Source organism: Dipodomys ordii, unplaced genomic scaffold (genome assembly GCF_000151885.1).
Source record: "Dipodomys ordii isolate 6190 unplaced genomic scaffold, Dord_2.0 Scaffold9, whole genome shotgun sequence".
NCBI lineage: Eukaryota > Metazoa > Chordata > Mammalia > Rodentia > Heteromyidae > Dipodomys > Dipodomys ordii.
In genome coordinates this window covers 7,939,872-7,951,988 of record NW_012267225.1, presented here as the reverse complement: position 1 = coordinate 7,951,988, position 12,117 = coordinate 7,939,872, and the positions used below count along the sequence as shown (strand labels likewise).

Below are 12,117 nucleotides of genomic sequence, written 5' to 3'. Positions count from 1 at the left end.
AAGATGATATGAATAACTTAATAGAAAAACAACTTTAGAAGAGAGATGACTCAGCAGAAAAAAGCATCTCGTGTTTCAACAGGAATTTTCAGAGGCGAAATCCTTTCACACCTCTCAGTTTGACAGCCTTGAACATGAGCTTTGCTCAGGAAGCGCCTGAGCCTTTATAATCTCTTGTCAAAATGCTGGTAGCTGAAGTTTTAAGTTACCAAAGGTAAGACACGGGATTGGCGATCTACTTCTCAGGTGGCAAGCTTGACTATGACAGATGCTTCGTTCTATTGAACGAGGTGGATAGGACCCGTCTGCCTTGGTTGGCATTGTGGGTATTAATCTGCAGAGGACTGAAGCTGATGGGGAAAGGTGGGGATGTTATATTGAGCTGGGAGACAGGCTTTGCCAAAGCCCAGGGTGGGGGCTCAGCCCTTCCTCAGGTGCCTGGTCTGTGGCCTTGTTTGCTCTTCTCTTGTTTCTCTCTCTGCCTGGTGTTCATAATAAAGTACCAAAATTGGCTTCCCCTGGGAGGGAGATGGCCCTCCCACATCTAGGTGCTTTCCGTAGGAGCAGAAACTGGCTGCATTGTGAGCCCAAACGGTGCTGTGTTTGTATGAAACGAATGTAAACTGGGATTTGCTCGGAGAAAATAGATGGATAGTTATTTTGACTATAGTGATTATGCTATTGAGTCTCTTTCATATAATGAAAGCTTTAACCAGTAGATTCTATTATTGTATTTGCCAAATGAAACACTACAAGTGTATAATTTTACCATCAAAGATTAAAATGTTTTTTTAATCTAGTTCTTATTCTTCACATGGTTGTATAATAGGGTTTATGATGGCACAGGCCCATTTATGCGCCCTGCACACCTTCCATCAATCTCCGCCCCCCCCACCTTCCTATTTCCTTTATCCCATACATTCTTTGATTATGATGACTGTATTCATCCCACTGTTTCCTCTTCCACTCATCCATCCCCTCTCACCAGTCTCCTCCCTATCCAGGATGTGTTTGTTCAACTTCTTGGCTCTTGTTGACAGAGTTTGCTCCATGGAGATCCGCTCCTGTGTAGACTGTACTTGAGTACACACACGGTCTGTGTGTGTTTACTAGGGAGGGTGTGAGTGTCTCATGGCTTTAGAGAGCCCTTGGTCCTCCAAGTCACTAGCCTACACACAAATGAATTAGGTGAGTACAGATGCATTGGGTTTTTCTCATCTTTCTCCTTTCTCCTGCGTCTGTCCATCCCTCAAGTGAAGTTCCTACCTATGTGGAATTGGGCTGATTGCATCTTACTTCCGATGGAAGAACTTATATATAAGTGCTCTGAAGATCATTGTGAGAATGTTTAATGTGAGAGTGTAGGGAGAGGTGAGGGACTGGAGAGAAGGCATCCAGGAAATTATCGGAAAGCCACTCCGATAGGCTAAGAACAAAGGCAGGTAGGATGAGAATAAGTGTAAAAACTAAGATTTTGTTTGTCTGTTTGTTTGAAAGTGTTTTTGTTCGCTATCCCAAGTCAGACGTGGGTAACAAGAGCTCATTGCACAGGGACCTGGGTCATGTAACAAAGGGGACATTTATGGGTAGATGGTTGGTTGCCACCTTACATACACTTCTAACTTCTGCCGCGGTCTTCGGTTTCTTAAATTGGCATTCCCATCTGCCATTGCTTTGGTACCCAAACATCATCTTTTATAGAAGCTGGAAGCAGCTTCCCTGTGACTTCTACTAACACTGCTTTTCCTAAACATGCCAGATCTAGACACGCTGGCTCCCTTGGCCCCCCGCCACCTCCCGCAGACATGCGGCTTTCAAATCTCGGTTCTTCTCATCGGCTGCTTTGTCGTCCACTGGGTTTTTTTTTTTCTTGCTGCTTCTTCATTCCTTGTCCCCCTCCCCCTCCCCCCACCTCCAGTCCTGTGGTGGCATACATCCCAAGCTCAAGGCGAGGAGCTCAGTTCAGCTGTGCAGCATTTGCCACCCTGTCTAGTCTCTGTATATGCTGTTCGCTGGCCTTTCTGTCAAATCTAGCTTTCCCTTCCTTGTAGTTCCTAATCTAAAAATCCCAACTCTGAAAGGTCCTGAAATCTAAACGCACGCGAATGTTGTGTCCTAAATGGGAGCTGGACACCTTGCCATCTTGCTTCCCCGTTCCTTCTAAGCCTGTGAGGGTTTCCTGGATGGCCGCCAGCCCGCAGAGCTGTGCAGAGCGTGGGGTTTTCAGCTGTGGTCATGGAAAGTGTGGAAGGTCTCTCAGCCCATTTTCAGATGCTGTGACAAAGCACTCAGGCTCACAGACTTACAAAGAAGAGAGATTTATTTAGTTCACAAGATTGGAGGCTAAAAGCTACGAGTGGTGTTCCTGGACTTGACCCCTGATGCATGCTGGTGACAGCTGTCCTGTGAGAGGGAGAGGTCATGTGGTGAGACAGGAGGCCAGAGAGGGGTGAGGCCCATGAGGGAAACCTGGATCCTTCTCCAAGGCACGCTTGAAGAACTCCTAGCCAGGCACCCAGTCCTCAAGCCAAGCCCCCTCCCCTCCCCTCCTCTCTGCTCTGATTTCTAGGAAAGTGCTCCTCCATTGAGCTCCTGGACACTACCTCAGTCCTATTCTCTGAACATTTTTATAAAAGCTTGTTTCCAGACTTTTATTCAATACAAATCAGGCCTTTTTTTTGGGGGGGTGGCTGTTTGGTCCTCTATATTGATGATAACTCCTTGGCTTTTTTCTTTCTTTCTTCTTAGCACTAGATGTTGTAGAGAATGTATTGTGGTGACTCTGAGATCTCTATGGTGGACATCGCAGTTGGTGGTTTTGGGGGTCTCTCCTTGTTGAGTGAGTTTTCTGGAACTGGTCTAGGACACACGTCTCCTCTGCGGCCTGTGGCCATTCATGTCCCTGCACATTTTTCATTCTTTCCTCCTCACGTTTTGTCTTAGGGCTGGGTTTCTAGGCGCTTCCCTGTCTGAGCACGTCTCCCATTGCTTTCCTTCAGGAACAGGTGGTGCGAGGTGAGCAGGGAGGCTGAGCCGGGGTCGCTGCACAGATGGTGCGGTGGGCCTCATGTGGAGTGAGATGAGGGGCTCCCCAGAGCCTCACCCCTGCCTCCTTTACAGAGCCCCCAAGGTAGTCGAATGGAGCAGGGAGGGGGGAGATAGCAGGAAGCTGAGAAATGAGGACCAGACCTTGTTTCCTTACCCAGACTTCAACAGCATAACTTTCTGGTGTTTTTGCTTGCCTTGGGCTCTGAAGGTGCTCTTTTCACTGAATTTATTTAGCTTGTGTTTAGGGGAGAAGGTGTGCCACCCCCGCCCCCCAGCCTTAGGGGAAGACTCTATAACGTCTCAAAAAGCATGCAACTGGAAAACAACCTTTCTCATTTGCCCTCAGTTGACCTTGGAACATAAACGCATGTTACATTGCTCAAGAGAACTCATTTGATTTCCTTGTATTTCCCCTAGGCTCTTTCTGAGGCAAATTATGTGAATAATGAGATGGAATATTTGGTTCCTTGTGCTGTACTTGTTGATTGATCTAGAGGTTGGTCATTTGTATGAACTAATAAGTCCATAGAATATATGCAGATCACACAATGTTACCTCTAATTCTGTGTAGCGTTTCTGGGACTCATGGCCCAATTATCTATCCAGACTTAATTGTCTAATACATACCAGTCTCATCAAGACTCTCCAACCAGGAAATACAGCGTTGCCCAGGGAAGTAGAATCTGCAGACAGTAAAGACCTTAATGTCCAAACAAGTCCTAAGAAAGCAATATGGTTTTAATGCCTTACCACTCGTGTTCTAGTACCTTCCCAGAGGGGTTCCCATGGGCCATGAGCTCCTGGAGCAGCTCTGATGGGAGAGTCAGGGAGCTGTCACATCGAGGCTTATATTACCCATCACCAACTACCTGAAAAAGGACAGAATATCCAAACAGCCCAGAGTCAGGCTGCTAGGCACCACAGACCAGTGGTGTGGCACGTGGGTTTCAGAAAAGCAGATGTGCCCCTTGGGAGTTAGGGAATAAATGCTCTCACTCAGCATTTATTCATTTCTAAAGTGGTACTAATGACAAACACTTGTCCTTTAGGGTTGTGATGAGAATTAGGGCCTCACTCAGAGCAAACACTTATAAAAATGATATAGGCAACACATTATATAGTACTGTCTAATATATAATATATAAATATTTAAATGATATAGGCAACATACATTATATAGTACTGTCTAATATATAATATATAAATATTTTATAATATGAATATAGACATATGTATTTGTTTATTTGGGGTGATACTAGAGTTTGAACTCAGGGCCTTATACTTGTTAGGCTGGTACTCTGCCACTTGAACCATACTTTTGACTCTGTTTTAAGTATTTTTTCAGATAGGATCTCACTTTTTTAGCTGATCCAGTTTAAGTTCCTGATTCTGTGGCCTTTGGTGTAGTTGAGAAGCTACATGTATCATATGCTGACCTTGGTGAGTGTGTTGAGGTTACATTAGTTTTCTTTGCCCCCTGTGGGCCTTGAGCCCTTGCTTCTACCAATTTCTACCTCCTCAGCAGTTTGTATTATAGACGTAAGCCACCACACCCAGCCTTATTATTACTATTTGTTTTTTACACCACACCCAGCCTTATTATTACTATTTGTTTTCTATTCTTGCACCCATAGAAATTCCACGCTGGCCTCATTCCTTGCAAGAAATCTAAGATGTGGAATATCCCAGTCCCTGTCTACCTGGAATTTCCTGTTTCTGAATTCTGAGTGATGGTTCTTGGTTGATTAATAGCGATTTATCTCTGGCCCAGTTAAATTAGTTTTGATGAAGTTAATCTGGCACATTCCCACAGTGCAAGATGTCTCCAAAGAACAAGAGGCTGGCTAAGGGTGTGGCGATGGATTGTATTGTGTGGTTAATTAAATTTGAAGACCTCATCTCCTTACCTATCCAACTTGATTTGGAAGCTGTAGCTCACTGTGATTTTTTTTTCCTCCTCCTTCTCCTCCTCCTCCTTTTGACTCTCTGTGAAATTCTAGAAGACCTGGAGTCTGTTGGCTGCTGTCAAGTTTATGTTTGTGTAAGCCATTCCTTCTGTGCTTACAGTTTGGGACGGGAACCCTGGCTCTTGTGGCAAAGGCTGGGTTGCAGACTATTATGTGACCTGGCGGCCTGGCAGGTGATTTCTGTTCCTAGTTCTCTTTCAGGCAGTGAGTCTAGGAACTGGTTCCGTCTCCATCTCCACAAAGCTCCCTGGGGCCTCACTCTTGCTGATGCTCAGTTTCCATTACAGGTGCATTTGGTGCAACTCCTCGCTGGGCTTCCCTGGGATCAAGGCGTTCACACAGCTGAGATCTCACTGATGTTAATATCCAACCCATGTTTGGGCTTGCATTTTCGTGTCTTTGTTACTGCTATATTGGTAATCACAATGGTGGCAGTGCCTGATGCTTACTACATACGTAATAATATTATTGAAAAAACATCTTTTGAGCAGAGAGCAAGACTGTCTCAAAGTGAGTGATGGCTACTTTGACTGCAGAAGTTGTTCTGATATTTCTAGTCATGGTTTGCTCCTTTGGCTGATTTACTCATTTATTCAGAGATTCACTCAAACAGTTCCAGATTCTCTGATTTTTAAGTGGGGAGGCTTGGTAATAACTCTTTTGCACAGAAGATTTCTCAGTGTAGTGTGTGTGTGGGCATGATGAGAAGTTAGGTGTTTTAAATGTGATGTAGGTAAGTGGGTCATTATTACTTGAGTCCAAGCAGCCTGTCCATAGAGCATTAATGGGGATGGTGAGTTGTCTTTGTGATCATGGGGTAGATGGTCCCGTGTCTGGGACCAGAGGCGGAGGCAGGGTTAGGAGAAGGCAGCTCCTCAGGGGAGCTACTAGTTTTCCAGGGCTGCTTTAAAAGATCATTGCGTGGAAGTGGAGATGTAACTGAAGTGGTAAAGCACCATCCTTGAGCCAAAAAGTCCAGCAAGAGTGCAAAGTTCTGCGTTCAAACCCCAATATTAGCACAAAAACCAACCAAATAGAAACATAAGCTATGTATTGTCTCAGAACTCAGTTAATAGCAAGAGAATGCTTTCCAAAGTCCACATAAGCACGGGCCATCAGTAATGGCTCTCACTTGAGATGTGTGTGACTGGGTTTGCCCTGAGATGGAATTACTTCATGGGGTTAGAGTGAGAAAGGCATGCTGGGATGGGACCTGAGATTCTGTGCTTCCATTCGTGTGGGTCTAGTCTATTCTATTTGGGGCTTTGACTTTTTAACAGGTTGTAAAATTACAGTAAGTGAGGCTGTCATATCCACGTGACACTAGGTTTAGAGGGTGTTGCATTACCGAAGACAGATGCCAGGAATGCACTGTACAAGGAGCAAATCCTGTGAAACTCCCACCAGTTCATCACTGGGGATTTTCATAATTGTTACATTGGCACAGCCATGGCTCTTGGAGGTGACAATGTCCTGCTAATCACCGCTCATTTAAACCTGCTAAGACATTGTCTCCACCTGGACCCTAAGGGGTCAAGAAGACCAGGCGCTGGGCCTGGAGTTTTCCTGAACATTCTAGAAGGCCTGGGGAGACCCAGGCATATCTGCTTCTTCCTACAGGATCCCATGTATCCCTGCCTGGCCAAGAGCTGGCTGAGGAGCAGAGAACCATCTTCCCTTGTGCAGGGCAATCTTCTTCACCTCTCTTGTGGGTGGGATAGAGAGAGAAAGAACCAGAAAAGGAAAATGACGCAGAACCATGCACACCCAAGGAAAAGGACAACGCTCCGGAGGAACACTCTAGGCCAGGAATTTGATCTAATCTTATCCTTGGAGTTTTGAAGACCTAGAAAGAGGACAAGGTGAACTGACTTTCTTTCCCCCTCTTCTGTTCTGGCTGATATTTCCTTCCCACTGGATTTCACCAACCAGATCCATCGCCTGAATTTTATTGCCACCAGGGAAGACATAAACATGTTAACATGAATCGGGCCCCATCTGTGAGGGGAAGTTTTGCCTGGCTCCTATCTCTAGTTGGTAAACCCACCACCACCACCACAACTTTATCTTCCAGAGTGTTTTGACATGCCTCTGATTCAGGGGGAGGCCGACCCTCAGCGGCGACCGAGTCTTGCCAAAGGCTGCTCAGCAGATGGCGGATGAGCCCATACCAACCTGCCGCCACGGGGGCCATCTGCTCTGCTTCCAGCAACCCCATCTTCCTGCGTCTTGGTCAACCGGCAGCTCTTTTAATTTGTATGTCTGAGATTTTGACCTTCCAATTTAATTTGGGGTGTTCTTCAGTTGGACGGGTATGGACATATTTTACCGGCATGTTTTCAGTTCACAGGGCATGGATTCTTCAGAGTAAGCAGTAATGTGCCTACTGGCTGACTTCCCTGAGGCTCTTGGCTGATTCCTGGCTGTGGATTTTCAGCCCCCTCTCCTGGTCCCTGAGGTTGAATGCAGCGCCTGTGTGAGGGCATGTTTTGAGATCCCTGTGTACTGTCCCTGAAGGTGGCTGGGACACAATGGAAAGGCAGTGTGAAAAGTGAAATTAGCTGGTTTGCCTTCCTCCTGGAAATCTTCCTCCTGGAAGACCACAAAAGCAAAAAGAGAGAGATCTGCCAGAAGGACTCCGGTTTGTCCGCTTTTTCCAGAAATAGATGTCATTGTAGTTTGAGGTAAAGGCATCAAACCCTGGTACTTGCTCTGCGGGAGTCCTTGGATTGGGCCAGGGTGGTGGAGGAGGTACATGGCAAACACCAGCCTTCCACAGGGCGGGGCAGGCCTCAGCAGGGGTGGTACACCCAGATTGTACAGCAGGCATGCTGCAAGAAATAGATGCTAACATATTCAGAATATATGATTCAATTAGAGAACTATAATTCATACAGACCAATGGGAAAAGACAATTTATGTGTTCTATGTGATCATATATATATTTGTGTATGTATATATATACACACAAATGCATACATATAAATCATATTTATATATGTGTGTACACATACACATATATTCATATATACACACATGTCTCTATATACATATGTATAGGCATCTATACACATGTATGTATGCACACATATATGATTATACATACTTAAATACCTATATATATTTATTGGAGAGTTGTACACCAAAAATCTGACTGTTCACTCTTGGGAATGAAAGAGTGCATAATTCAGTGGGAAAAGAATTTCCAAGTTTCCAGTGTTGTTTGTCTTCAGCACCTGAGCCATACTTCAACCCTTAATTGCTTTAGTTACTTTCCATGTTATAGGGTCTCAAGTTTTTGCCTGTGGGCAGTCTGGGACATGGTCGTCTTAGCGATTATCTCCATAGGTAAGGAATGGTACATATCTTGTTGGTTGTTGGTTAAGATGAGGTCTTGCTAACTTTTCAACGAGACTGGACTTGAACTGCAGTCTTCTAGATCCCCACTTCTTGAGTAGCTGGGATTGCAAGCGTGAGCAACCCTGTCTGGCAGAAAATGTGGTCAAATGTGACTTTATGTTGTGACTTAAAAAGATGACATAGTTCCCATAGGCTCAGAGATCTGGAGATGGATATTTCAGGCTAAGAGTGAGAAGGAAAAAAATGACCGTGAGCAAGTGTCAGAATGATCAAATGGAACAGTTTGTTAGTGTTGGGTTTTACATAGTGCCGTGGGAACAGTGGCTTAATGTCACTCACAGTCTTCTCAGTTATGGGTTTCAGTTTGGTTAAGGGAATGACACGTTCTAATAGATTTTTAAGTGAACTGGGCAGATGTATCTGTGGAGGCTGAAGGACCTGCTGGGTACCTCTTTTGGAATTGATTTTATATAGCTTCTCCAGTGCTGATAAGATGGATGCTACCTTGAGGTTATTCCAGTGAATCACTCCCCATAAGACTCAGTGGCATTTGCCAGGCTGATGGGACTGGTGATCACTCCAGATTTTTAGGAGAGCAGGCACAGGCTCTGCCGCTAGCCTACTTGCTTTTGCCAAAGTCCACATATCCTGATGGCATGGATATTGGTTGTCTCCACATAAAAACTGTCATTCACCTCCTGTCTGCTTGCGTTGAGCACATTCTGCAATATAGACAAGTAAGCAGACAGAGTCACGTACTCTGATTTAATTTTGCATATCAGGTAATGGTGTATGTATTGTGTGTGACGGGGCAGGTGTGCACGCCTATCTGTGGTTTGGGATTTGGGTCCTGAGATGATAAGAAATGTGTTTTTTAGAAATAAATACAAATGCAACTTTATTGAAATTCAGAAACGAAATACAAATGTTTAGTCTGTGTGCAAGTTGTAAAAAGTAGAGCTATGAAATTTCCAAGTTTTCCCATGTAATGGTTAAGATCTGTAACTTTGAAGTTAAGAGGATTTTGGTTTGAATTCACTAAGCCTTAATGTTTTTAAATGTTTTTTTTAAAGAAATAATAATAGTATTATTGGCAGTATTGCTGCAATGAATGGATAAGGCATTACATAGGCTGTATCATTTATGTATACTGCTTTGGGAGAATGAACCTTGAGTGGACTTGTTACTATTGTTGTATCTCTTCTAATGAATTCTGCAGAGCATTTTCTCTTAGGGTTTGGGAGTACACTCATAGTTGATGCTTTCCAATGGAAGCCCGGAAGTCAATGTTTTCAGGAATGAGACTTGAGTTTAAGAATAATGAAAATCAAGGGAAAGATGATACTTGCAGATGCTTCTGAGTTGGACTGTGTTACGCACAGGTGCTAATGGCATGTTCTGTGCCTGGTCTGCTGTTGTGCCTGGAGTTGGGAGTCCCTGGGGGTTGGCACTGTTTGGTTGGCATCGATTCATGAATGAGACCTTTTCCTTTCAGGTGATTCAGTCCTGGGTTGAGAAAACAGAACAAAGGCATGGCGTTGCGTGTTCTCTGAGAATAACCAGTTCAAGGTTATCTGCGGAAATATACATCTAGGCTAAGGAAAACTTTTAGTAGTTTACTTTAAATAGTACGGAGGTATCAGAGATTCTGTAGCCCAGAATAGCTAGGCAAAAGAAACACATGCTGGCCACTGGTGGCTCATGCCTGGAATCCTGGATACTCAGGAGGCTGAGATTTGAGGATCATGGTTCGAAGCCAGCCCAGGCAGGAAAGTCCATGAGACTCCACATGATGCTAGTGATGCTTTTTACTGTTGCTGGGCACAGGGATCGGGGATAAAGCTTTTAGTGTGCTGGGCACTGGGGTGAGCACGCTATCCACCGACGGCAGCTGAGGACCACACACTCATGGCTTTCCCTCTCCTCTCTCCACACAGAATGTCCCCCCAGACCTGTCCATCTGCACCTTTGTCCTGGACCAGTCCCTGTCCGTGCGTGCCCTGCAAGAGATGCTGGCCAACACCATGGAGAAATCGGAAGGGGCAAGTACCAGTTTTTGTAGACTTGCGGTGCAGGCTTGCATGGACGCAGGGAACCTTGTATTTATTTGTTACAGGACGTCTGCCTGTGATTCCCTTAGGTTTCATCTTCTGCTTCAGCCGGCAGACTTAAAAAAAAAATCCATCGTCAGCGTGGTGTGTGTCAGTGCGTCTCATCTTGTGCTGCTGTCTGTGCCGTAGGGCAGGGGCTTTCCATGGGCATATCTGTGTCTCTGTGCGCTCACAGCGGGACCGGCGGCTCCGATGAGCTGCGCTATGCCAGCTGTGTGCCAGTGACCTGCATTTAATTTTCAGATGCTGCTCACCATGCAACTGTGTTCTGAGGTGCTTTATAGCAAGTCGTATTTCATGACACTCTCGTGTATTCGAAGCAACAAAATGATGGTGACACATGCAGCTTTAGTTACTTACAATATGGTACCAAAAAAAAAAAAAGGTGCGAATCATTTTCTTCTGAGGTGAGGTGGAAATCTTTTCCTGGGATGAAGTGTGTTATCAAAGGAAGCACTGATTTCACATGCAATGAAATTCTTCCTTTCTTTACAAATGAACCCTGTGCATCAACTGATTTCCTACTCTTGAATTTCTTGGTGTTTATCTAGTAAACCTTCATGAATTCCTTTTGTGATTCAGTCAGTTGAATGCTTTTGCTTCTGTGCTATCTATACTTGTATTTGATGACCACAGCCAGCTTTCTACTTAGAGCCAATATGCTTGGTGTGGTTAAGGGCCATTTGTTCATCTTCTTGGATTTGTGAATAAATAAATGCATGATCTTCATCAAGGTGAAAGAACTTAGCAAGAAGTTCTTAACATCACTTGTGACAAAGCAAAACCATGAGTTATTGATAACCAAAAAGGATACTCAAAGTGGAACAGGAAAATTATTACCTGAGTTATGAACTCTAGTTTCCCAAAGAGTTACTGATTGTAACTCTTAGAAAAAATAACTCCCATTTTCATGGTGCCAAAATGATTTTGAAATAATTCCTCTAAAGGAATTTTCTGTTTAATAGAAAAGATGTATGATAAGGTAGAGATCTAGATCTAATATACCTATATCAGATATATATGTATGTGCATGTATCTGTATATAGTTTACATGTGCAACACACACACACACACACATATATACACACGTGCATACACACACACACACACACACACACACACACTACTGAAGGCCATTTAGCTCTTGGGCTTACTGAGGTTTGAACTCAGAGCTTTGTACTTGCTAGGCAGACATTCCACCACTTTACCCATGCTCCCAGCCATTTTTTTGCTTTAATTATTTTTTAAGATAGGATCTCATCTTTTTGCTTGGGCCAGCAATGGACCATAATCTTCTCTTCTATGCTCATGTAGCCAAGGGTACACATGTATTCCCCTAGGTTCATCTTGTTTTGCCAAGATGAGAGTTTTCTTTATTTTCTTTCTTTCTTGCCTAGCTGGAAGTGATCTGCGATCCTCCCAATCTCCATCTTCAAAGTAGCTGATACAGGTTTCACCCTCCATGCCCAGTCCCATTTTACCTTCTTTTCTACAGTCAGTGGCCGAGTCTTGTTTGTTTTAGTGTCTGCCCATGGGGCCTTGAGGATCTTGAGGATGCAAACACTACGAGGGGGTTACGGTGAAGAAACTGCCATTATTTCTATTCTCTTTGGGGTTTGTGAGGTCCCCCA

At 44.4% G+C, this 12,117-nt stretch overlaps 1 protein-coding gene across 1 annotated transcript in view; it reads left to right on the top strand.

Annotated features, from left to right (window-relative positions):
- The window catches only part of Ryr2 (ryanodine receptor 2 (cardiac)), a 294,371-nt gene that overhangs the window by 21,358 nt on the left and 260,896 nt on the right, over positions 1-12,117 (top strand). Inside the window, exon 3 of the mRNA XM_013009227.1 lies at positions 10,313-10,417. Within this exon, the coding sequence (XP_012864681.1) occupies positions 10,313-10,417 (105 nt within the window). The remainder of the gene's footprint in view (positions 1-10,312; positions 10,418-12,117) is intronic.